The sequence below is a fragment of the Leucoraja erinacea genome, chromosome 7 (genome assembly GCF_028641065.1).
Source record: "Leucoraja erinacea ecotype New England chromosome 7, Leri_hhj_1, whole genome shotgun sequence".
NCBI classification, from domain to species: Eukaryota; Metazoa; Chordata; class Chondrichthyes; order Rajiformes; family Rajidae; genus Leucoraja; species Leucoraja erinaceus.
In genome coordinates, this window is record NC_073383.1 from 18,667,400 (window position 1) to 18,695,225 (window position 27,826).

Sequence of the window (27,826 nt, forward strand, 5' to 3'; positions counted from 1 at the left end):
AGATAGATAGAGATAGAAAGTTAGAGAGATAGATAGATAGATAGATAGATAGATAGATAGATAGATAGATAGATAGATAGATAGATAGATAGATAGATAGATAGATAGATAGATAGATAGATAGATAGATAGATAGATAGATAGATAGATAGATAGATAGATAGATAGATAGATAGATAGATAGATAGATAGATGAAATTGCAGCAGTCATACATATAATACAATACAATAAAACAACAATAAACACATATTAACATCCACCACAGTGAGTCCACCCAGCATCTCCTCACTGTGATGGAGGCAAAAGTCTTAGGTCTGCAGTCTCTTCCCTCCTCTTCTCCCTCTGCGCTGGGGCGATAACCCCCCGGGCTATGTTAAAAACAGTCCCGCGGCTCAAACACCGCGGCCCGGGGTGGTTGAAGCTGCCGCCCACCAGTCCTGCAGACGCAGCCACTGGCCCGCGGCCGAACCCCGGACTCAGGCCACCACCACCAGAACACCGTCCCAGCCACCCTCACGTGAGTACTGCACCGTCTTCAGCCTCGGGCTGGGCCGCCCCGACATGGGTGCCGAACCTCCCCCGGGCTGAGCCGCCCCGACTCAGCCCATGTGGGAGCTTTTGTTGTTTAATAGCAGGCTCTTATGGATGTTCTTTGCTGTAAAAGGTTGGCTCCCTTGCATAAACCCAAAGGTTTGTCAAATAATTTTAAAGGTGTTCAAACGAATCAGGTTAATTCTGAAGAAGGGTTTCGGCCCGAAACGTCGCCTATTTCCTTCGCTCCATAGATGCTGCTGCACCCGCTGAGTTTCTCCAGCAATTTTGTGTACCTTCGATCTTCCAGCATCTGCAGTTCCTTCTTGAACAGGTTAATTCTCGATTCTTTTAACAAATGGATCACTTTTGCTGTTCCTTTTTTATAAACGCAGAATTCTTATTTACACTTATGACTCTAATGTTATATTTTCAGCATGCCCGTTATTAAAGCACAGTCCATATGCAGATTGAAACAGCATGGCATGTTTGTTCATTCTCCTGTTTGTAACAACTATTGGAATTTTCAGTCAGCTGTGGTGCTGTTTTATCCTTGGGTGTCCTGCTGCCATTAATATATTCATGTAGAGTGTATCTTGATTGTGCCAGTTGCAAATGAGAAATTATTTCCAATCTAGAAATGTTTCATGTACGTCCCTATCTAGAATGGAGCATATAGGTTCACTAAAATTAAAAGTCATGCGGCAAATTCCAATAAATACTGCTCTGAAGAAATTGGTGAAATATATACCTCATTTTCATTTGTAAAGTGCAACTGAAAACTTGCCTAGTGAAATGAAACCGAATGATTAATCCACAGGAACTAATTTCAGTTAAAAAAAAAAACTCAAATTTGAATTGAAGTTAATTCAACGAGGAAATCAACTTTAAATTGGTTAATGAACGATGTGTGGTATCCTTGAGGACGAATGACCGTAATATGTTAGAATTCACCATTAAGATGGAAAGTAAAGTAATTCAGTCTGAAACGGTGAACTTAAATCTAAGCATTTGAAACTACTAAGATATGGGATGTGAATTACCTTCAAGAGATGTATTGGAGTGCTTCATTGAGGAACACGACTGTTAATGGCAATAACTGATAAGTAAGGAACAAATGCAGAGCTGCCACTATCATGCCTTCTTTCTGAAGCAAAACTACAAAAGGAAGAGGAAACTAACATTGGCTTAAGAATAGTATCAAATTCAAAATAACATGACATTGTAGATAAAGAGGTTTGGAGTAGATTTGAAATCAGCCAAAATGGACTGAGATTGATCAAGGGAGGTAAGCATGTAAGCATGTGGGGAACATAAAAGTGGACTGTAAAAACCTCCGTATTTAAAATATTTCTAAGAAGGTAAAATATAAGTTCCTTACTGTCAAAAACAAAGAAATTATAACGGGGAACAAAGAAACAAATCAATTAAACAAATACTTTGGTCTAGATTTCATGGAAAAGTACATAAATAACTTCCCCAAAATGCTTGGGCCTGAAATGTCTAATAGTTGAAATTAAAGGAAATTATTATTAGTAAAAGTTTAGTGCTGAGCAAAGGACAGAAAGCTAATATATCCCCAGGGGCTGCTAATTTGGATCACAAAACACTGAAAGGTAGCCCTGAAAATAGTGGATGCTTTGGTAGTAATCTTCCAATATTCTGTAGATCATTGAATGGCTCCTGAAGGGTACCAATCGTAAACCCACTCTTGAGAAAAGGAGGGTGAGAAAACAGATATTGATGGACTATTTTATACAATATTAATAGTGAGATCAATGCTATGTAATATGAAGAATGTGGTAACAGAACACTTGGAAAATATCAGCAGGATTACATGAAGCCAAAGTAGATTCACAAGAATGAAATCATGAAGCAAACCTGCTTGAAATTCTTTCATTGTGAAACAGCAAATTATTTTTACTGCAAGTAGTAGGCATTGTAGATCAGAACACAATAAAGTGCACATTAATAGTAATTTTGCAGATAAAGTTTTTCCTGACAATTGAGTTATTGCGTCTAGACCCATTACTGTAACCGGTACACATAACTAGCTGAGGATTCACACGTCAGATGATTCATGGTTCAAAGTGACAATCAAAAGAAAAAATGGCAGTTTCCATGGTGAATGGCATGGGGAAAATGGCCACAACTTGGCAGACTCCAATTACAGGGAAAAACCGGAATGTGACTTGGATTTGCATGACCTGCACATACTTAAGGAAGTTTGAACAAAAGACTTTTGATATTCAAGTTGTGGAGTTTCAACATTTCCCATTTGAGTTGCATTTTTAAGACAAAAGGATGTGGGAACTAACTGCCAGAAGAAAGTTTGGGTCTGGAGAAGGATCCAGATCCAAAATGTCATAAAACCATATAACCATATAACCATTACAGCACGGAAACAGGCCATCTCGACCCTTCTAGTCCGTGCCGAACACGCATTCTCCCCTAATCCCATATACCTGCGCTCAGACCATAACCCACCATTTCTTTCCCGTCCATATAACTATCCAATTTATTTTTAAATGATAAAAGCGAACCTGCCTCCACCTTCACTGGAAGCTCATTCCACACAGCCACCACTCCCTGAGTAAAGAAGTTCCCCCTCATGTTACCCCTAAACTTCAGTCCCTTAATTCTCAAGTCATGTCCCCTTGTTTGAATCTTCCCTACTCTCAGTGGGAAAAGCTTATCCACGTCAACTCTGTCTATCCCTCTCATCATTTTAAAGACCTCTATCAAGTCCCCCCTTAACCTTCTGTGCTCCAAAGAATAAAGCCCTAACATGTTCAACCTTTCTCTGTAATTTAGTTGCTGAAACCCAGGCAACATTCTAGTAAATCTCCTCTGTACTCTCTCTATTTTGTTGACATCCTTCCTATAATTAAGGACCCAAATTGGACACCATACTCCAGAATTGGCCTCACCAATGCCTTGTACAATTTTAACATTACATCCCAACTTCTATACTCAATCTGTCATCTGTCCATTCCCTCTGCAGATGCTGCCTGATCCACTGACTTCCTCCAGCACTTTGTGTTTTGGCCAGTTTGGATATTATGTGCATAATTAACATGCATTATTCTCAATTCATAGACAATTGGAAATAATGTGATGTACACTCAGATGGGGTCAGGAGTATTTCTCAGTTCAAAGACACTAATTAAGCAATCGTTTTAATGTAAAGAAGTTTTGTTTAATCCATCGATGCTGTAACTAAAGGCTGTGGCGGCGGCAGCGAGTTTGAACCGGCCCGTTTGCGGAGCACGGTTGGGCCGCGGGATTTACCATCACCCGGTGGGGTCAGAACATCTGGAGCCTGGATCTCCTCGGCGCAGAGGGAGAACAAAGAGGGAAGAGACAGAGACTTTAAGATTTTGCCTTCCACCACAGTGAGGAGGTGTTTGGTGAAATCACTGTGGTGGATGTTAAATTTGTGTTGATTGTGTGTTTTTGTCATTTTTTATTATATGTATGACTGCAGGGAAACAAAATTTCGTTCAGACCGAAAAGTCTGAATGACAATAAAGGAATCTAATCTAATCTAATTTAATCAAGTGGAATTGATCTGCAACATTAATGCTTGACCTTTAAAAGAATCTCTGCAGCTCAGATTTGCTGTTTCATGTGTACTTTATCACAAAGAAAGATTAATGCAAGGTGAACATGGAATTTTTGATTTTCCAAATAGGTGCTTATTTGGACAGATTGGAGCGTTGCCATGAAGTGAGAAATCAGAGATGGATTTTACCTGCAGTTCAATATAAAACACAAACAAAAATATGTATTATGCCATATGCATATTCTGAATGTTGCATGTAGAATCTCTATTTGCAAAAATAAAACTATTACAGTTAAACAAATATAAAATAAACTCTAATGGAATCTGGGCTAATTATTTTGTTTTATTTAATTCACAGGATTTTTTCCAAATAGACCAAAGTCACTAAAAGTTATTATCAACCCCTATAGTCACAAAAAAGAAGCTACACAAGTCTACCATGAACATGTTGCACCTCTTTTCAAGCTGGCTGATATCAGAACAGACATTACCAGTAAGTAAGCCAGATTTATATTTGTATATCGGATGTTTAAGTTTTGTTTTGCAAATGGAACAATTTATTATCTTTTTGGTTAAATGCAACATTGCAACTCCAGCTTGTTTGAATAATTATCGACTGGTAGCCCTCACCTCGGTAGTCATGAAATGCTTCGAGAGGCTGATCAAGAACCACATCTGTGCTTTCCTCCCTCGCACCATGGACCCTCTGCAGTTCGCATATCGTCTGTAGTGGCAGAATGTTCATATTTCCGGTAATTAGCACCCTAGCCGCTAATTGGAGGAGAATGGATAAGGGTTCAGTATGCATGCAAGCTGCCTCAGAGACCTTCAGAGCTTCACCATTCATAAAGCTTCAGCACACAGTCTTTTGATGAATATTTTCTTTATTGTAGATATAAAACAGTAAGATACATCCAAGGTTTCTGACTTGTTACGGCAATCTTCTTCGAACTCCAGCTCATTACTTCAGATATTAGAAAGCTCCTCGTGTCTCTGTAACAATGACATGCCTTGATATGCTCGACATGGTTGAAGGATTAACCTTCTCCATCGTCTCTCCAAAACAAATCTAAAAACTAAATTTCTTCACTGGAGATAATTGGGACTACTGTGGATAGGCTGAGCAGCTTCAAATACCTGGGAGTCCACATCACAGAGGATCTGACATGGACAACACACACTGCCGCACTGGTGAGTAAGGCAAGGTAGCGCCTTTACCACCTCAGGCAGCTGAGGAATTTCAGTCTCTCTGATGATCCTTCAGTGCTTCTACTCTGGGGCTGTGGAAAGCATCTTGTCCGGTAACATCTCAATCTGGTTTGGGAACTGCTTTGCCCAGGACAGGAAGGTTCTGCATAGTTCGGCCAAACGCACTATGGGAACTACATTCACCCCTCAGCAGGACCTATACACCAGGAAGTGCAGATCCATAGCCAGCAACATAATGAAGGACCCCTACCACCCCAGCAACGGACTGTTCCAGCTGCTACGGTCAGGCAAACGCCTCCGCTGTCACGCTGTGAAAACAGAGAGGATGAGACGGAGTTTCTTCCAACAGGCCATCAGGACTGTGAACTCTTATCTCACCAGGGACTAATTTACTATTGTGTTGTGTCTTTTTTTTCCCCCGAAAATGTAAATACTGGTTTTGTTCTATTCTGTTCTGTTGTTCTTGTACAATCCGCAGGCATTGCCACTTTCATTTCACTGCACATCTTGTATGTGTATGTGACAAATACAGTTGACTTGACATGACAAACTGAATGAATTGCATATGTTTGTGACATTGAATTCGAATTGGATTTATATATTTCTTGATTAAAAAAATACACATAAGGACTTCTAGTGGCGCCATGGAGCACTAAGGCGCGGAATTGAGCTCCTCTCCCGCAAAAATTTCAAAAAAGCCGTTTTAAAGTCAGTACCGATTTTTTTAAAAAAAACTCACCGGAGCTGCTTGGTGTCGTGTAAAGGTGACATCATCAGAAGGTGACGTGAAAATCGGGGAGATTAACGGTAAAAATTGGGAATATTAAATGAGCAAAGAAAAAGGCTCAAGGGCACCTAAGAAAAACACTACAGGTGCACAACCTTTTATCCGGTGTTCCGGAAACCGAAAAACTCCGAAAACCGGCCATTTTTTCCAGGATGTCGTCTGCACACCAAAGCTCGCGTTTGGCGTCAAACTTGACCCGAAACGACCCATGGTCAACCCAGGTCTGTACTACTGTAGTGGCTGCCTCCTCCCCGGAGAAAGAAACGGGGAGACACTTAAACATCTGTAACAAATTAAAGTCAGTGTGTTAGAATCGAAAATGTTAGTCAGTTAAAGTTTGGAGGGATATTTATGGATGAAATAGGGGGGGGGGGGGGGGGGGGGGGGGGGGGGTCAAGGGTGGGGGGGTTTGAAAACTCACAGGGGGGGGAAGTGAAGGGTAAACTTTAATTCCCTACCTGGTCGGAGAGACGGGGAGCGGTCAATGCCTTACCGGGTCGACGCCGTGCAGTAAGCTCCGCAGCGCTGTGGCCGCCAAATCTCCAGCTGTACTTTCGTTGCGATTTACTCAAAGCGGTTGTAGCTCCGACCCCTGCAACTCTACCCCTGGCTGCGAGGCGCTCCAAATCCAGCGCCGCCCGCGGCCGGACGCCTGCCCAATGTTGGGAGTCGGCGGCGTCGCAGCGCTGGAATACCAGCGGGGAGCGGGCAATGCCTTACCGGGTCGCTGTGCGGTAAGCTCCAGGGCGCTGAGGCCGCCTTCTCCCAACATTCGCGGAGCTGGGGCTGCGGGTGTCCGACCACGTGCCGCGCTGGATTTGGAACGCCTCGCAGCCAGGGGTAGAGTTGCCGGGGTCGGAGCTACAACCGGCGTCGCCCGCGGCCGGACGGATAAGAAGAATTTGGAAACAAATAAAATTATCTTTAAAATTAAGAAATGTATCATTCTTAATGCCAATTGCGAATAACCCTTTATTTAAACCATCTCTTATTGATAAAACATATAACCAACGGGAAAGTCTCGAAATGAGAAGGATCGGGGATATGTACGAAATGGGAAACCTACTATCATTCCAACAATTACAATTAAAATTTAAACTGAAAAACAACCAATATTTTAAATATCTTCAGATTTGCGATTTCATGAAAAAATATATACAAGGATATCAAAAAATAACTCCTGAATTATTGGAAGAAGCAATGAATATTGAAGCTGACTCACAAAAAATAATATCATATTTATATAATAGTATTCTAAATATAGACCTACCATCGACAGAGGTACTTAGAGAAGAGTGGGAACGGGAACTAATGATAAAAATTACGAAGGTTACATAGGAAAAGTACTTGATATATATTCACAAATGTTCGATTAATGTAAGACATAATCTAATTCAATTTAAAACTTTACATAGATTATATTATTCAAAAACAAGATTGAACACACACTATATATCTCACGCCTTTCTATCCTTTACTATCTAATTTATTTTTCTTATTCTAATCTTTCTTTAATATAACAAAAAAAATAAGAAGCTGTACATAAAATGTATTATAAAAATATATATTAGGCACTTTGGTGTCATATGATTGTACTTACTTCTAATAAAATAAAACAATTATTTAAAAAAATACACATAAAAATGTTTAACACACTCAAAACTGTGGGATATGCGTTTTCTGTTAGTTCACCACATCTAGCAGTAGTTGCAAAATGCACAAATGTATGAGGCACAGTTAACTCAACATAAGGTTTATTCTCTTCATTCAAGGGATCATCTCAGTTGTGTCTCTGTATCTTTCTATAAACGTTGTTAGTCTTATGAGAGTCCTTAAAGGAGTACCGGCTTTAAACAACAACTATAGTGTGACACATTTTTTAATTAAAATGATCAATCTGAATTTACATGTATAAAATGTTGACAGATTTAAGCATTTTAATTTGTTCACTCCCTGTAATCTTCAAAATAACGAGCTACCTGCACTATGCCTGTGTATTATCCTTGCGTTGCTGGAGCATGATCATTCATCAACAATATCACAGGTCATTTCCACTTCACCAGTTTGGCACACAGTTAAGTAATTTCTTTGCATCTCTCAGTCCAGGGTGCTATGGTCACTGCTATTGCATGCTAGGAATAAGTGGTCAATGTGAACTTCATGGACCTATGCCAATTTCCCCAAATAAATCTGACTTCCTTACACCGTAGTTAACGGATATGATATAGTTGGGATTACGGAGACATGGCTCCAGGGTGACCAAGGCTGGGAGCTCAATATGCAGGGGTACTCAATATTCAGGAAGGATAGACAGAAAGGAAGAGGAGGTGGCGTGGCATTGCTGGTTAAAAAGGAGATTAATGCAATAGAAAGGAGAGACATTAGTTTGGATGCTGTAGAATCTGTAAGGGTAGAACTGTGAAATAGCCAAGGACAAAAAAACACTTGTTGGAGTTGTATACAGACAACTAAACAGCAGTAGGGAGGTTGGGGATAGCATCAAACAGGAAATTAGGGATGCGCGTAGCAAAGGTGCAGCAGTTATCATGGGTGACTTTAATCTACGTATAGATTGGGCCAACCAAATTGATAACAACGTTGAGGAGGAGGATTTCCTGGAATGTATACGAGATGGTTTTCTAAGCCAATAGATAGAGGAACCAAGGAGAGGACAGGCCATCCTCAACTGGGTATTATGTAATGAGGAAGGATTAGTTAGCAATCTTGTTTGAATGACAATAAAAGGAATTCTATTCTATTCTATTCTACTCTATTCTATTCTATTGTCATGCAAAACCCCTTGGGCAACAGTGACCATAATATGGTGGAATTCTGCATTAAGATGGAGAGTGACACGGTTAATTCAGAGACTAGCGTCCTGAACTTAAAGACAGGTGACTTTGGCGGTAGGAGACGGGAATTGGCTAAGATAGACTGGCAAATGGTACTTAAAGGATTGACGATGGAGATGCAATGGGAAAGATTTAAAGATCCAAAGACGGATGAACTACAAAAATTGTTCATCCCTGTGTGGCGAAAAAATAAAATGGGGAAGGCGACTCAACTGTGGCTAACAAGGGAAATTAAGGACAGTGTTAAATCCAAGGAAGAGGCATATAAATTGGCCAGAGGAAGCAGCAAACCGGAGGACTGGGATAACTATAGAATACAACGGGAGGACAAAGGGGATAATTAAGAGGAGAAAAATAGGGCATGAAAGAAAGCTTGCGGAGAATATAAAAACTGACTGTAAAAGCTTCTTTAGATATGTGAAGAGGAAAAGATTAGTGAAGATAAATGTAGGTCCCTTACAGTCTGAAACAGGTGAATTTATAATGGGAAACAAGGTCATGGCAGACCACTTAAATGAGTACTTTGTTTGTGACTTCCTTAGAGAAGACAGAATCAATCTCCCAGAAATTCTAGGGGACCAAGGATCTAGTGGGAGGGAGGAACTGAAGTAAATCCACATTAGTCAGGAAATGGTGTTAGGTAAACTATTGGGACTGAAGGCAGATAAATCCCCAGGGCCTGGTGGTCTGCATCCCAGAGTACAAAGGAGTGGCCCGAGAAATCGCGGATGCATTGGTGATCATTTTCCAATGTTCTCTCGACTCTGGAGTTGAAGCATTTCATTTTTAAGGCCAGCGTGAAAAGCGGCAGGTTGATTTGGGTGTTGAGTTAGCAGTATTGTTTTGAAAAAACTGCTTACATGTCTGTTTATGCTATAAAATGCAGAAGAAAAGTGCCATCACGATCTTTGAAATGATACTGATTCTTATGTGTTCCAGTTTTTGCTTAATTAATACAGTATACAGTTATCCCTCTATGTAACTAAATTATGTTTGCAGGTTTTTCAGGCATACCACAATATCCATGAATTATGTTTTTTCTTTCTATCATACCAAACCAAAATATTTGAAAAATGAACAAATAGATGGATTGCACAGTAACATTCCTTTGAATATTAAATTGTATATTTTGGTTAAAATAATTCCATCTTTAATGTTTACATTTTATTTTCAAATAGTAATCGTAGTTAGTAGTAATGTCAGATATGTCAGTATTCTGCTGAGCAGTTTTATTTACCGTGCCACATATGCTGCAGTGGAAGTCATTGTTTTTAGGTGCCTTCATCCAGTTTAAATGTTCACTGCTCCCCCTACAGTTGTATTGAATAATTTACACTGGAGTATTTTGTTATTATTTTGTGGTACAGATGGACTGTCTGGCAATTAAATGAAACTCCATTTTACAATTAAGTGGTTCTTTTTCCTTTGTTTATTCTAAACAATAACGAACTATTGTTAAACCCACATATTATAATTTTAAGATGAGGTAATCCAGTTGCCCATTAGATTACGTGTATTTTTAAGAGCACTTTATAAGGAGAAGTCGTTATAAACCATCTCTGGAATCTTCATGTAATTCTTTCAACTTATCTTCTGGACAAATTTAATGTATGTTTAATATAATGCATTGCTGAATTTATGACCAGAAGCACACTGGTACCGGGAAACAGACAAGCATGAAAGATTAATGTAATCTTGCAAATAATGATGCACATTCTTACACAAAAAATCCATCTGCAAATGTCATGTCAGTCATCAGAAATCTTTGATGGGTAGGTACAGCTGGGCTGTCTCTTCTGGCAAAGCTGTCCTAGAAAATGCTAAATGTAGTTATGATGCTTAGTGCCATCTGCAGCATGCCAGCTCATCCCTACTTCATTGGCATTTAGAATGCCACATAGGGCATAAGCAGTGGAGATGGCAATTTGGTGTGACAGATTTCTACCCTCTGGAGACTCTGGTGTGTAGTTTTGCCACCTTCCCTTTACTTTCATTTGATGATGCTGCTGGTGTTTTCTTATAGTTCATTCAAAGTAATTTTACTATATTACATTAATTATAAGATGACAAAAACAAAACTGATCAAAATGTTCAGTGTGAAAAAGATAAATAATTAGAAGATTCTATACAGGCATATTCAATTTTGGTAAAATCAGTACTATCTGCCTTGGCATCTAATTATATGTTTTCATTGCTTTTTTCCCCTTAATTATAAAAGACATTTGAGTAAAATTTGCCTTTTATAGCCTTGCCATATGTTCATACATATGCCAACCACATTCAGCAATTCCAGTTTTAAATAATGTCAAAACTTTAGGTAATAATTTTCTGTGTCTGACCTTATTTTGTTTTGTAGTTACAGAGTACGAAGGACATGGGTTTCAGGTTCTGAAGGAATGTGATATTCAAGAATTTGATGGGTATGTTCCCTTTGAAACACTACAAAATATTTGTTGAACTTTGTCTACAATGAATTTCTCCTCAAAGTTCTACTTCAAAACCGTTTTGATATTATGTCAGCAAGGCCATTGCTGAATAATACTAATCGGATGCTTGCAATTTGAAGACACAAGAAACTGCAGATACTGGAAATATCGGAACTACCTCGCAGTGCCAGAGACCCGCGTTTGATCCTGGCCTTGGGTGCTGTCTGTGTGGAGTTTGCTTATTCTCCCTGTGACCATGTGGGGGTGCTCCAGTTTCCTCCCACATCCCAAAGATATTCCAGTTTACAGGTTAATTGGCCTCCGTAAATTGCTTCTAGTGTGTATGGATTGGTTGAGAAAGTGGGATATCATAGAATTAATGTGAATGGGTGATTAGTGGCCGGTTTGGACTCGGTGGGCCAAAGGGCCTGTTTCCATGCTTTATCTCTAAATTAAAACTCAGTGGGTCAGAGAGCTTCTGTGGAGGGAATGGGCAGATGCTATTTCAGGTCAGGTCCCTTCAGACTGATGGAATAGGGGGGGGGGGGAGGAGAAAGCTGGAAAAGAGAGGTGGGGATGGGACAATGTCTGGCAAGTTTGGTGGTTGCAGGTGGGGGGAGAATTGGGTAATTGGCAGATGGATGGAGATAGTGACAAAGGCTAGAGGTGAAAAGGCGACATAAGGGCATCAGATAATATACCGAATATAATATATATATATTTATTTATATATCAGATAATGAATGTATTCAAGAGATTTAGATATAGCTCTTGGGGATAACGGAATCAAGGAGTATGGGAAGAAAGCAGGAATGGGGTGCTGATTTTGGATGATCATATTGAATGGCGGAGCTGGCTTGAAGGACCGAATGGCCTACTCCTGCATCTATTTTCTATTTTTCTATAAGGAAAGAAGATGTGAAGCCTGTGGGAGGGATATGGATGGAATGGAACAGGGGGGAAATGGGATGCAGAGATGGAAGAGGGCATATATAAGAAAGGAGAAGTGTGACTGGGGTGGTGGGAGATGTGGGTGCGCACTGGGTTAGGGTAGGGCAGGTGCAAGGAAAAGAGAATGAGGGTATTACTTGAAAATGGAGAATTCAATGTTCATATGTCGGGTTGTAAGCTGCTAAAGCAGAATGTGAGGTGCTGTTCTTCCATTTTGTTGTGGCCTCTGGCATTGGAAGAGGCCAAAGATAGAAAGGTCGCTATGGGAAGCTGAGTTAAAATGGTTAGCAATCAGGAACTCCAGAAAGCCTTGAATGTAATTTTTCAGTGAAAAGGTCAAACTGAATATGCCTGGAGAGCCTCTTCTAATAATTGTTTTACATTTTTTCATGTTACAGTTTGATTTTGTTCAGTTTGACTTTTAAGTATGTTTTCAAATAATAAAGGGAGTAAAGAAAACTTACCTTGAAAAAAACTAACACGCAGGAATGATTTGGTTTAGTGCAGTGTAAATGGATTAGTAAATAATCTATTACTTAAGGTGCTTTTAAGGAAAATTGATTATCATATGATAGAATTTCATATCAGAATTGAAAGTGATTGTTCAATCTGAAACTGGGGTCTTAAGTGAAGCAAGGCAATGTACAAGGCCTGACGTGGCCATGGAAAATTGGGAAACTTCATTAAAAGCTATAATAGTAAACAAACAATGTGTAACACTTAAAGAATTGAGACATAACATAACAAATATATCTCTTTTGAGGCAAAAATATCTCAACAGATAAATTTGCCCTGCCTAAGTAAAAGCTCTATCAGATCGAAAGAAAAGTCTTATCATGTCAAAAGGAGCCACAGTTTGACTGTTGGGTAAATTTCAGATTTCAGCAAAAGGAGAACCAGGATAAGAAAAATATGGTAAAGTACAGGAGTAATCTGTTGACTAAACATTAAAATAAACAGACTACAAAAACTGCTTGGCATATAGATAGAAAGGATGAAAATAACAAAAAAAACTGTTTGTGCCTTACACAATGAGACAGGAGAAATAGCAACTGAGGACTAAATGGCAGAAACACTGTGAATATATATTTGTCTGTCATCGTGGAATCTCTTGAAAATAGTGGTGGAGGGTAAACAGGGAACTAAAAGAAATTAGCATTACTAAAAATGTTTGCCGTGCTGAAATATTCCTGGAGCCTAATGACCTTTGACAGAGATACATGGGCTGTCATCTTCCAAAGTTCCATCAGAGATTGGAAGGTGGCAAATATAATTCTGCTGTTTTTGATAGAAGAGACAGAGAAATTGGGGGACAACCGACTGTTTAGCCTGGCGCCAGTAGTGAAAATGTGAGATTATTATCACTAAAACAGGGCTTGAAATTAACGGTTGCCCGGGTGCCACTGACCACTCAAAATGCCGCCTGGGAAACCTAAACGGCGAGACATTTTGCCCCGCTTGGCAACTTGGTTTATACCGTAGACCGAAGTGTGGCGTGACGGAGGGTCGGAGCAAATGACGGGCCCTGCGCAGCAGCAGCGGCTCCATCTCCTCCCCCTCCTCCTGCTCCTGCACCCCGCCCAGCCTGATAACGGCCGCTGCTGCCACTCTACTTTCGAAGCAAATGCTTGGAGGAGGGAGGTATCAGTCAGAGGCGGAAGGGGGGGGGGGGGCTGAGGATAGAGCGCGGTGATTGGAGGAGGGAGACGTGCCAAAACACTCTCATCAGCCCTGCACCGCAGCCAGGATCGATCCGGCGCTGCAATCGCTGCCAAACCGTCACTGGACCATCCCCGTCCCCACCCGAGGGTGGCCAGAGGCGTCGGGAGTCAGATGGGAGCGGTGCCCCGAGGCCCACAGCCAGCGCAGTGAAGCAGCGCTAAACCCAGCTCAACTGTGCCTGCCCCGCCAGCTTAACTTACAGCCCTGTCTGTATTGAGACATGGCTTTAGGCGAGACAGGCAGTTGAGCTGCATTTAGTGCTGGATTGAGCTGAAATTACCGTTCACGGGGCCTCCGAATCCTCGCACGGGTGTATGAGTGTGCGCATGCGCGCCCGGCCGCCAAGATATTCTGTCCCCTCTATATTTTGATAGCGATTTCCGTGCCTGACAGGGACGCCCAAGACAGCGATGATGCCGGTGCTGTCCGAGGAGCGCTGGCCTTCCTTCCCACATCCTCTGCCCCTTCCTCTCTCTCTCTCCCCCTCTTGTACGCCCCCCTCCACTCCCCTTATCCTGAGACACCTCCTCTCCATCCCGCATCCCCCGAGCTCTCCCCTCACATCAATCCATCCAATCCACATCGATTTTGCCTTCTAAAAAAACAGAAATTAACGGTTGCCCCCCCCCCTCAAAATGCCCCCACCACCATCTATCCATCCTGCACTGATTCACACACACATACCGTAGACCGAACCCAGCCCCCCCCCTCCCCCCCCCCTCCCCCTCCCCCCCCCCCCCCCCCGACCCTATTGTGCTGGAAATGTCTTCATAGCTAACATCGACTGTGTTTGACAACGGAATGCGATCAAATATGTTTTAATTCCCGATGTTATTATTTGTTTTAATCCATAAAGATGGATTAATTAAATTGTGAACATGTGAAACATTAAAACCGCAGTGTTCGATTGTCACTGCTACCGTTGACACGTTATTACAGAATTCATTTTAATGGTGAATCAATGCTCTTAATATGGAGTATCAGTACTGTAGTTATTTACTGAGCAACATTCACAACTATATAATAATAATAATAATAATAATAATAATAATCTTTATTTATATAGCACTTTTCAACAAAACCAGTATTTGAACCAAAGTGCTTTACAGAGTTTGATTAAATTAATAGAACAGACCAAATGTCAATATATCCATACAAAAACAAAAAAGAGAAAAAAGAAAAAAAGACACAGAACAGTACACTATAGAAATCAACATGAAACGTCCCCCCACAGCAGAATTCACTGTGAGGGAAGGCACTAAAAATATCCAGTTCTCCCTCTCATAGTCCACCCGAGGTCGGGGTCTATATGTGGCCTCCTCAGCCAACTCGATTTTCTCAGGCCCTCTGCCGCGAAGCTGGATCATCGGCGTCGGGTGAACATTCTTCAGCGGCCTGGACTGAAGCGGCCACTTCCTCCCTGAAGACTGCAATGTCCAAAGTTCTCAGGCCGCGCTGGCCGGACCGCTGACATTGGCGAACTCGGACACCAGGCCCGATATGTTGGATTTATCCAGGTTTTACTTCTACAGTCAGTCATATACATCACAAATTTGGTCAGGAGTTATTTCAGTTGAAATTTTAAAGTTAATTCTGAAGTGGGAATGATGGAAAAAGCGTTTGTCAACAATTTAAAAAAAAAATTGTTGCTTACAAACTGGGTATCTTCATTGCAACACATACATCTAATCTGAATGTCCGGTAATGTGGCGTCTTGACACCTTTAAATATATTACCAAAAGAACATTTGCTGCATTTATGTCCTTTGGCCATCTCTTGTTAGTTAGTGTAATGTTTAACCTGTCAGATGGGTATAGTCAGTTTTAACAGCTATTATCATAAAATGCCTTTAGAAAATTCCTTTGCAACTTGTATATTTTGTTGTGGATAAATTATGTGGGAAGCGAGAGTGTTTCTGTACCAATAGCAATAACGACCCATGCTATGGCCATGTCATGATAATTTTCCGTCCATCACAAAAAACATGCTTGCATCAATCTGTAGTGTGCATGGTTAAGCATATATGTTACCATGGTCCTGGATTTATTGACACAAGCTGATAATACGATGAATAATCCAACCACATTTTTGTTTGGGGGTGGAAAGATATAATAAAAGTTGCATTAATTGCAATGTGTAAAAAGAGTTGAGATACTGTATTATAATTTTGCTGCATGTCATTGTGGTATATATCATGTCTTGATTGGTGAATTTGTTAGTTTGTGACTTTATTTGAAGCGGAAATAATATGTGAATGCTTAATTGAGCATAATTCCGACTGGTAACTACGCACTTCGCCCGAGCACGCGTCATGCAAGCCATCTTAAATGACCACCTAAACTGTCATTTGGCAACCTAAAAAGCTGCCAAGGTTGCCCGGCTGGCAACAGGGAAAAAAAGTTAAGCGAGAGCCCTGTAAAATAGTAGTAGGATTCTTCGAAACGAACATTAGGTTGGCAAGAGATCACATGGATTTATTGAAGGGAAATTATGTTTGACGGACTTGTTAGGCCTTCAATAAAGGTCACACAAGAGGTAGTTGAATAAAATTAGAGCAGATGGGAATGGAGCTAACATATTGACATGCTGAGGGTTGGTTACTGGATCGAAGACAGAATAAGAATCAGGTGATTTACAGGTTGGATGCTCATAGTTAAATATAAATGTTTTGGATAAGGGAACCAAGTATTTTAGATCAAGTTTGCAGATAGTACACAACTGGGCAACATTGTAGGTTGGAGGAGGATACAGTGCAGCTTCAGAGGCAATTGATATATATATAAATTAAATGAACAGCAAGAAAATCATGATAGAATATAACCGAGAACTTGCAGATCATCCACTTTGGCAAGAAAAAGTTGAAAAGTAGAGAATATATATATTTTTTAATTCATAGGAGATGTAAAGGTATTGATATCCAGAGTGCTCCAAATGCCTTTGTACAATAATCACTGATAACTATCAATACAATACAATACAATACCTTTATTTGTCATTTGAACCTCACATGAGGTTCAAACGAAGTGTAGTTTAGTGGATCACTGAGGCTAAATCATCATTTATGAATTCAAATGCTTTGATGGCATAAATTACCAGTGGGTTTGAGTACAAGAGTGAAGAAGTAATGTTGCAATTATACATGCATGACTTAAACTGTATGAATGGAGGGACATCTCTTGGACCTGATTAGGCAAGTAAGCCTGACATCTGTGGCAGATAACTTACTGGTGGAGATTCTGAGGAATAAGATATACGTGCATTTGGAAAGACGGATTATTTACTGATAGTGAGCACGGCTTTGTGTCTCATCATCTCAGTCTCCTACGTTCCGAAGAATAAAGTCCTAACTTGCCCAACCTCTGCCCTTAGCTCAGGCCCTTGAGTCCTGGCAACATTCCCATACGTCTTCCCTGCACTCTTTCCAGCTTAAGAGGATTTAATGTTATCTTGGCTACAGTGACTGTGATTGTAATTTTAATTTTCAAATTATATTAAAATTGTAATTTTCATTTTGAAAATCAGCTTGACCAAAGCTTTATCTGCTTTTTGGGCAATTGTCTGGACCCTAATATGGCACACATGGTTAAATTCCCTGGCCAGGGGTTTAACTTGGTGTATAAGCATCTGAAATACGACCTGTTGAAAACCAATCACTTGTGCAATCCATTTTCAGGTAAAACAGAAGGATGTTTATTAGTCAATCTTTGACCTAGAAGAAGGAGAGGGGGGCATTCTTTATACCAGGTGCAGATCACACACTCTTTTCAAGTATACAAATACCACATTATTATACACATTGTGTGGTAAGGTACAGCATTTTAATCTAATGTACAAACACTTACTTATCATCCAATTAGGTGCAGATGCATTCACGGCCAATTATTTCATGAAGGGATCCTGCCTTATCAGTGTATCTGAGGACTGTGGTGGTCTCCTGGTCAGGTTTCTTCTTAAGTATGTTGCTGCTCTACCTACACCTTGGATTGCTCTGGCATTGTCATTGTGAGACTGAGTCGAGCTATTTCTACTACTACCCTTAGACTACCCTCTTTTATCTCAATAACACACTAACACGGGTTGTTTAATCTGGCATCTCACTGTAGTGATGAGCAAAAAATGTATTATCACTTAGTGTTATACTGTGGAATCAACATGCCTCTTTCCTTGTCCTGTGCCAATAGACAATAGGTGCAGGTGTAGGCCATTCGGCCCTTCGAGCCAGCACTGCCATTCTGTGTGATCATGACTGATCATCCCCAGTCAGTACCCCATTCCTGCCTTCTCCCCATATCCCCTGACTCTGCTATTTTTAAGAGCCCTATCGAGCTCTTCCTTGAAAGCATCCAGCGAACTTGCCTCCACCGCACTCTGCGGAATTCTCTGCCTCAGAGTGCGGTGAAAGCATCCAGCGAACTTGCCTCCACCGCACTCTGAGGCAGAGAATTCCGCAGACTCACCACTCTCTGTGAGAAAAAGTGTTTCTTCGTCTCCGTTCTAAATGGCTTACTACTTGTTCTTAAACTGTCTTATTAGAAATATTACTGCAAAAAGGTTAATGTACTAAATGTAAGATCCAGGTCTGCAGATCTGGAAGGATACTTCAATGTGTACATTGTGGTTTCAGACATGTCCTTAATAGAATCACTATTCAGAACATTCTCAAATTGATATGAATTGCAGGGTAATTGAGGCTTCCAGTTACCAGCGTAGTAAACTCAATAGCTTCCTAATTTATGCTGTATCTTGAATGTGTGACCCTACATTAGGCCTTGCCTTCCACTTTTTAACCATTGTAGAATGTGGTGCAAATTAATTAGGCAAGAAAATTGAAATCCAATAACCACATTTTGGTTGGCCAAATAGCAGCAGCAGTAGCAACAGATACATGCCGCTGTTCTCTCTCAATGGGCATGGATTAATGGCTTGTGCCGATTCTTCAATGGTTTTATTCTCCATATTGCCCAGATTCAGACGACTGAATCATGTGGAGTGTGTTTTTCCACAACAGTATTGACATAATGATCCTGGGCATTTATGTCAACTTTTATTATGGTTGTCCTGCATGTATAAGTTAGTCTAAAAGTATTTAATCTTAAACAAAGGAAACCAGATGGAAGAAACACTGATAAATTGCTCAACAGTGTAGAAATATCCAGAGCCAAAGGGTTTAATCTGATCTTCAACACATTGATATTAAGTCTCTGATCTAATAGTCTCTGATCTAATATCGAGAGTGACCACTCACTGTGTTCAGATAATCATCAACCTAATCTTTCCAGTCACTTTGAGCTGGTCCGGGTCAGATGCAATTAGATCGGTGCATTTTTGCACTTTCCATTCTAAAAAATAGTCGTCTCACCTTGTTTTTGCAGTCTTTGCAGATCTGGAAGGATACTTCAATGTGTACATTGTGGTTTCAGGCATGTCCTTAATAAAGTTACTATTCAGAACATTCTCAAATTGACATAGATTGCAGGGTGATTTGGTGAGGCTTCCAGATACCAGCGTAGTAAATTCAATAGCTTCAGCATTTATGCTGTATCTTGAATATGTGACCCTACTTTAAGCCTTGCCTTCCACTTTTTAACCATTGCAGAATGTGGTGCGATTTAATTAGGCAAGTAAATTGAAATCCAATAACCACATTTTGGTTAAAAACTAATAATCATGCAATATAAACTGAAATATGATGGGAAACAATCCTTCATGGAGTCCAAAAATACTAAATACCGGTTAAGTGATACAATGTCAAGGAATGCTATTGACCTGAAAATATTAAATGCAATATTGTATTAAACGGATGTGATATGTGCACCTTATCAAGTATATGAAGTGTTGTTTCTTGAGTTTATATTTGAGTTTTGTGAAACAATTTTAGAAGTGAGATGGAGAATCAAAGTGTTTAAGAAGGAACTGCAGATGCTGGAAAACCAAAGGTAGACAAAAGTGCTGGAGAAACTCAGCGGGTGCGGTAGCATCTATGGAGCGAAGGAAATAGGCAACGTTTCGGGCCGAAACCCTTGAGAATCAAAGTGATGGGCAACTGAAAGTTTGGACAAGATTACATTTAAAGTTGAAAGAAGTGGATCATATTTGTCTTCACATCCCCCTGTAAAGGCATATATGTAATTCTTCTTATTCAAAAATATTGCTTCCACAACAATTTTTTGTGTTTTTTCCTTTGCTGTTTAGAGTGGTGTGTGTGGGCGGTGATGGAACTGCCAGTGAGGTTGCTCGTGCCTTACTGCTCCGAGCGCAGATTGATGCTGGGAAGGACGTGGATTCCAACTTCACGCCTGTCAGAGCACCACTTCCTCTCGGCATAATACCAGCAGGTGGGCTTGCAAAATGCTGACTCATCTGGATATACATCTGTTCATATTCTGTTTATTATCCTTTCATAATTTAAGTTAAACGACCAGCATTTATTATATTGAGGTGTGTGTGCTTGCTTGCATGTAGGTTTGTCTATATATATGTGTGTTTATATATAGTTACACATTATGGGCGTATGTTTTGGGAGGTAATAAATGATGTACTGAAAAATAATTGATTATTGGTGAATAATTTGTTTAAAAGTATGTCTTTGTTATTGGTATTTTCTATATTTGGCAATTTCCTAAAGCATCTCATTGTTGTGAGCTTACATTTGAGGAATATAGAATCTGATTTTCTTTTTCACATAATATTACAGGAACTGTCTTGTATTAGATCATCAAACTACATAGTGCTTAATCAAAGATTCAAGAGATTATTTCATATAAAGGTTCAAAGGTTAACATTGAATATCAAGGGACACTTTGCACCTGAGACATTGAGGTTTATAGATCAATTGTATCCAGAATCCACGGCCACAGTAATTCAACAGTAATTATATTTCTAAAAACAAAACATATGAGGTTGCATAGTTTTTCACTAGAATTTACTTTTGCCAAGATTACCTTGGAACTGTTAAGTTTTGTATAATGAAATATTGCAGTGGGAATGTATATAGACTTAAAGAAATGCTGTCTTGATCATTTTTGATGGTAATGTTTTTTTCCGTGGATGGTTTTGTTACAGATGGGAAAGGTGGGATGAAAGGGTGAAGTGGTATCTTATGGAAATTCCAGTTTCAACAGCAACGTGCATTTCATGTTGATTATAGTATATTTTCACTCTTAAAATGAATGAAGATGCCTGTCTAATATATTTGATTAAGCAGGTTATTCTGAGAAAAGCAATGAGGCTATTAAGTAGACATTTTTAGAAATCGTGGTTTGTATTTGGCTTGCGACCTGTACCTGCCATTGATGCATGTATAAATTAAACTCCCCAAGACGTACAGGTTTGAGATTAATTGGCTTCTGTAAAATTGGCCCTTATGTATAGGGAGTGGATGAGAAAGTTGGATAACATGGAAGTATTGTGAATGGCAGATCAGTGGTCAGTATGAACTCGGTGGGCTGAAGGATCTATTTCTATGCTGTATCTCTAAAATAAACTGAAATAAACCCTGATTTAAATTATATCTAGAAGACTGAAAGGAAAATATATTCTAAATGACAAGGCCTTGTATAGTAACTGCTGCTATATGGACAGTCTAGAACAAGCCCATCCCATGTAACTGAGGAAACTTTAGACAGATGGCAAAGCCATTCCTCGAGTTTTGTCATCTGTCAAACCTTACGAAAGTCAGAGATGTAAGGATGCATTCAAAAACGATTAAAAATCAAAGGTGGTTGCCGGAGGTTGCAGGTAGTGGAAGCAGGTAGGGAGACTGACAAAAACCTCCGGGAACCACATGGAAACCTTGGGTGGGGCGTAAAGTCTCCAGAGGTTTCCGTTCAAGTTTCCTAAGTGGGACAGGGGCATTAATTAAGCAGCTCACCAGCAAATTGTTTTGTAATTCCAGTACGTTTGTACTCTACAAGGACGGGTTACACCCAAACTAAGGGACACCAATATCTTTGTAGGTTGGATTGCTTGTGCTACTCAGGAGGGGTATAAAGAGGTGGGGGCTGCTGCATTACTGATCAGGGCTGCACTTTGCGAGTTAATCTTGGAGGGCTCATCAAGTGAGGACATATGGGTAGAATTTGGGAGTAAGAAAGGTGAAGTCACTATTTATTGGATTGTAGACATCCCAATGTCCAACAGGATCTTGGGATCAGGAAAATTTGGAAGTCATGTTGCAACTTTAGTTAGGCCACATTTGGAGTAGTGTGTGAGTTCTGTTTACCACATTACAGGAAGAATGTGGTGACTTTGGAGATGGTACAAAAGAGGTTCTCCAGGATGTTGCCTGTACTGGAGAGTATTAGCTCTAAGAAGTTGGACAAGTTTGGATTGTTTTTTCCAGAGTTTTAAGAGCTGAAGAGCAACCTGATAAAAAATATATAAAATTGAGAGGCATAGATAGGGTTGATAGTCAGTCTTTTTTCTGAAAAGTGAAAATGTCAAATACTATTAAGGTAAGAGGATGAAAGTTTAAAGGAGAAGTGCGAGGCAAGTAATCTTTTACACGCAGAGTGGTAGGTTGCTGGGACACGTTGCCATGGATTGTGGTGGAAGCAGATATGATAGCAACGCTCCTGAAACATTTAGACTGATGCATGAATAGGCAGAGAATAAAGGCAGACAGATCATATGCATGATGTGATTGTTAGATTAGTATCAAGATCGGCATCAACATGGTGGGTCAAACAACCTGTTCCTATGCTGCACCGTTTTATGTACATTGCTCAAATCTACTAGTTCAATGACAGAGCAGGGGTCAAGGAAAGAGGATTCACGTCGCGGCCCTGTTTTCACCAATCTTTCCACCACCACACACAAGAAGCACAAGACAGACACCATTGTGTGCAGATGCTGAGCAGTGTGTTCAGCTCTGGCTGAACAACTTCTAATCTTGTGTGTGGACTCGACAAAAAGAAGAATGACAGATAGTGATTGATGTGCTGGCAAGAATCTCAGCAAGTTTTGGATCTGCATTTGAGTCCAAATCTGAAACTTACTGGCATTTACTATTATTTCGCAGGCTAATGTTTAAGCACAGATTTAGTCTACAGATGTTAATGCTGATTTCTTCTTCTTTGGGTGGTGGATAATTATTGTGAATTGCAATTTTTAATTTAAAACATGCACATGTACCAATTGGCTGAACATTTGATCCATTTCTAAGCCAAATAATGTACCTAGAAGACCTGTAATGTACAATATTCATTAAGAATAACATTAGGCAAAATCAAAATTGTTCCTGGTCATAGATTTTATGAAGTTTAATGACGTTATAAATTTGATAGTAGAATAACAGACCATTTTCGCATAACAGACCAACAGTCGTATAAAATTATTGAATTTCATACTTCCCAAGCTTTTAATTAGGTATTAATCAGAAAAAATGATGGATGTGTATTTAATCTAACCATAAGCAGAGCAAAAGTTGTGGGCAAGGTAAGTAAGTGCTTTGAACGTTTCACTCCTAGATTGTTGTTGCATGAATCTTTCATGGCTTTGACTTAAGCCCAGCTATTTTTTCATAGCTTTCACTTAAGCCCAGCTATTTTTAGCTCCAACAAGTATTCAACTCAGTTTAGTTCAGTTTATTATTGTCACGTATATGAAAAGGGTTTAGTGAAAACATATTTTTTGCAAGCTATCTGTGGATGGAGTCAATCGATGGGGAGGTTGGTTTGCGTGATGGACTGGGCTACATCTACAACTCACTGCAATTTCTTGTATTGGATGGGGCTATTCCCAAACCATGCTTGACTCGAGCTAGAAGCTAGTTGTCTAGTTGATTCCCAATGGCTTCTAATTTGCAAGAGATCCTTGTTAATTACAGTAAATTGTGTACTGTCTTCATACTTTATCTGACTTCTGGAATTCAGACCCCTTTCGTGGGGATAAGGCTAACATTATCAGAAGTTGGGTGGTAGTAAAAGGACCGAGACTGAACATTGTGATTTGATAATTAAGTATATCTTAAGAACAGTATCAACCATTCTTTTTGATCACTTTTCAACTGAATTGGGAAAGATTAATATTGGAATGGATTTTCCTCTGAAATCCGGACATATCTGGGCAATTTTCCACATTGTTTGTGGATGCCAATGTTGTTGCAAATTAGAATGATTGAATAAATTAGTTAGAGGTGCAGCGGGTTCTAGAACATCGTCTTTAACACTGCAATGGGTATTTATATTCAGAGCAACCAGCTGTTTATTGATACCATATAGAGGAAACAGAATGAGATGAAGATGGATGCTGTGCTGGTGGGGTCCTCAGGAGGAGGCCCAAATTGATTATTCCCTTGACAGTACTGGGTGATGAAGGCCACAGATTCTTTATGTTGATTTTAATCTTATATTTTTGATTTCCTTTTGTAGTCATAGGCAGGGTTCTGCCACCATTGACGACCAGGATGATTAGCGAGCTGTCCCTTCTTATTAGGTGTAACAAGGCCATTACCATTTATGAATGATTGGGCCAGGGCGGGGCTACAGAGCATCGATCTAATCTCACAGGCTTGGCGTTACTTGGCCCTATCAATAGCATGTGCTTGCCATTGTTTGGTGGGTACATAGTCCAGAACTGCAGGTACAGTTGACTCATTCCTTATTTGTAGGTATGCCTGCAGCTTCTCCTGGCAGATGAAGGCACGTTATTCTGTTGTTGCTAATGATATGCCACCTTATTAAAAAATAGTTTTGAGTTGTAGTATCTGTTTTAAAAAAAAAAGTCTTATCCTGTTTAGCATGATGCACTGTGTCCTTGGTGCAAGGCAATAAATTATCTCCACATTGCTTTGGCCTTTCTTAAAGAAAAATTGTCATAGACAGGTACAGCTGCACAAGATTTTTTTAGGATGATCTTAAATAAATCTTGTACACACTTTGATCTGAGCATCTGCTGCAGACTTATTCTAGGAGGTGTACTTTGTCACACTTCAAGGTGGACAAGGAAGTCGATCATTCAGCGAACATTATGTCCTTGCTGCCTTCAGTACTTTTTCCTGCTGTGTTCATTACGGAGTGCTTCTTCTGGGGGAGGAGGGTGATGGGTGGTAATTAACCAAATCCTCTTGATTGGACATCATTATGCTGTCACTCTAGGTAGATATATTCCCCCTGTGAAGCAGGCAATACCTATTGACAGTGATGGGTAAGAATGGTGGGATGTGCGTGATTTAATGTGCATTTCTGGTGCTTGACCTGTTTGTGGGACTCCTGCAATTCCTTTCCATCTTTCAATTTTTGCACGAGTTTCCAAATGACGGTTCAGTGGTTTTACAGTGTCAGCTGGACTGTTTGCAGTCTAGCTTTGTCAAACTCATTTCTTAGTATGATGTTCAATTGGCTTTCCAGATGTATTGTTATTGTGTTGCTGCAGTAGTTTCATATAGGTGAGTGGCCTGCTGATTTGTGTGGGGGGCAGGCGAGATTCAAGCACAATGCCAAGGCAATTTTTATTCTGCGAAAACTTCAGTAGCATCAATGATTTTTTTTAATGACCGCCCACTAGTACCATTCGTATTACCAATTTTAGGTTCTTATTCTAGATTTATTTAAATTACTTCTCGGAGGAAATTTGGATTTGTGTTTCAAAATAATTAGTCCAGATCCTCTGATTACTAGTGTAGTAACATAAGTGCTGGCATAACAAGCATATCACTGATGTAGCTGGTCTTTAAAGAGCTGAGAATGGGTGATTAAAGCTGCTTGAACCATCTAATATTGCCGATGCACTAATTACATTTTAAGAAGTGCCACTGTAATTTGATACCTGTGGGGATGACAGAGTTGCTTGTGAACTGCCAGTTTATTTTCTTCAACATATAAAATTGGATTGTGGAGTCAACAGGAAATGAGTTGGAAAAATTAGGTATTATTTTGGTTCAGTAAAGCTAGTTTTTTTAGTTGAATCATTAAGACGAGGAAATTTTGTGTTTTAGGTTACAACTTGACCTTTACTACACGTTACCACATGACCTGTTGGAATACTTGAGCTTTGTCCTAAATAGAAATATCTAAAAGCCTCCTAAAAAAACATTTTCACATCTGCCTTCATCGCCAACCCTGGCAGCATGTTTTGTATGTGTGGAAAAAAATCTGTTGCATGCATCTCTGTTAAACCTCCCCTCTCTAACCTTGAACCGATACACTCTGATCTTTGACATTTCCATTCATTTTGGGGGGAGACGTTCTGACTGTCTATCAGATTGTCAGATCTATGCTTCTCTCAATTTTATAAACATTTAACATAGATAGCATAACATAAACATAGACCACTGGGATCTCTTCTGGGGTAGGGGTGACCTGTACAAAAGGGACGGGTTATGGCCCTGTCCCACGGTACAAGTTCATTCCAAGAGCTCTCCTGAGTTTGCCCTGATTCGAACTCGGAGATTTGCCGTAGTGGCCGCTCATCGGTACTCGGGGCTCTCGTGGACATTTTTCAACATGTTGAAAAATCTTCACGAGTCTTCCTGAGCTTACCTGCCGTTAGCGAGTCTTCCCGAGTACCTGCCATTAGCGTTACGAGCCGCTAGGAGACGTCCCCGAGCTCCGACGTACCCGCTACGTTCATTCTCCGTGCTTACCACGAGTTTGATTTTTTTTTTAAACTCGGGAGAGCCCTTAGAATGAACTCGTACCGTGGGACAGGGCCATTACGCCTTAACTAGAAGGGGACCGATGTTCGGGCAGGCAGGTTTGCTAGGGCTACACGTGTGGGTTTAAACTAAATAGTGGAGGGGAGGGATTGACCAATTGGGAGTATAAAGATGGAGTTGAAGGGGAAGTGGCTACAGGAAAAGTTACAAAATACTCTTGAATTAATGGGAAGGAAAGTTCAAGAAGGGATAAGAGAGTAAGGCCAGGGCCAATTGCGAGCGGTGCGAGAGGGGAGGTGAATACCGAGGTCAAAGTGTTGTATATGAATGCGCGAAGTATAAGAAATAAAGTGGATGAGCTTGTGGCTCGGTTAGAAATTGGCAAGGATGATATTGTGGGAATTACAGAGACATGGCTGCAAGAGGGCCTGTGCTGGGAACTGAATATCCAAGGTTATGCCTCCTATCGAAAAGATAGACACGTGGGCAAAAGGGTGGGGTAACTGTTGGTGAGGAATGAAATTCAGTCCCTTGCAAGGTGTGACATTGAAACGGGAGATGTGGAGTCAGTATGGATGGAAATTAATTGTAAGTGTACAAAGACCCTAATGGGACTTCTCTACACTACCCCAAACAGTAGTCTGGTTATAGGGTGCAAGTTGAATCGAGTTCAAATTGGCATGAAGTAAAGGTAATGCTACGGTTGTTATGGGAGATTTCAACATGCAGGTAGACTGGGAAAATCAGGTTGGTACTGGACACCAAGAAAGGGAGTTTGTGGATTGCCTCCGTGATGGATTCTTAGAGCAACTTGTATTAGAAACATAGAAACATAGAAATTAGGTGCAGGAGTAGGCCATTCGGCCCTTCGAGTCAATATGATCATGGCTGATCATCCAACTCAGTATCCCGTACCTGCCTTCTCTCCATACCCCCTGATCCCCTTAGCCACAAGGGCCACATCTAACTCCCTCTTAAATATAGCCAATGAACTGGCCTCAACTACCCTCTGTGGCAGAGAGTTCCAGAGATTCACCACTCTCTGCGTGAAAAAAGTTCTTCTCATCTCGGTTTTAAAGGATTTCCCCTTTATCCTTAAGCTGTGACCCCTTGTCCTGGACTTCCCTAACATCGGGAACAATCTTCCTGCATCTAGCCTGAACCCCTTAAGAATACTGTAAGTTTCT

At 40.3% G+C, this 27,826-nt stretch overlaps 1 protein-coding gene across 2 annotated transcripts in view; it reads left to right on the forward strand.

Moving 5' to 3' along the window:
- The window catches only part of cerkl (ceramide kinase-like), a 112,224-nt gene that overhangs the window by 43,329 nt on the left and 41,069 nt on the right, over positions 1-27,826 (forward strand). For both annotated transcript variants that reach the window (XM_055637866.1, XM_055637865.1), the window contains exons 3-5: positions 4,456-4,590; positions 11,302-11,365; positions 20,237-20,379. In XM_055637866.1, the coding sequence (XP_055493841.1) occupies positions 4,456-4,590; positions 11,302-11,365; positions 20,237-20,379 (342 nt within the window). The remainder of the gene's footprint in view (positions 1-4,455; positions 4,591-11,301; positions 11,366-20,236; positions 20,380-27,826) is intronic.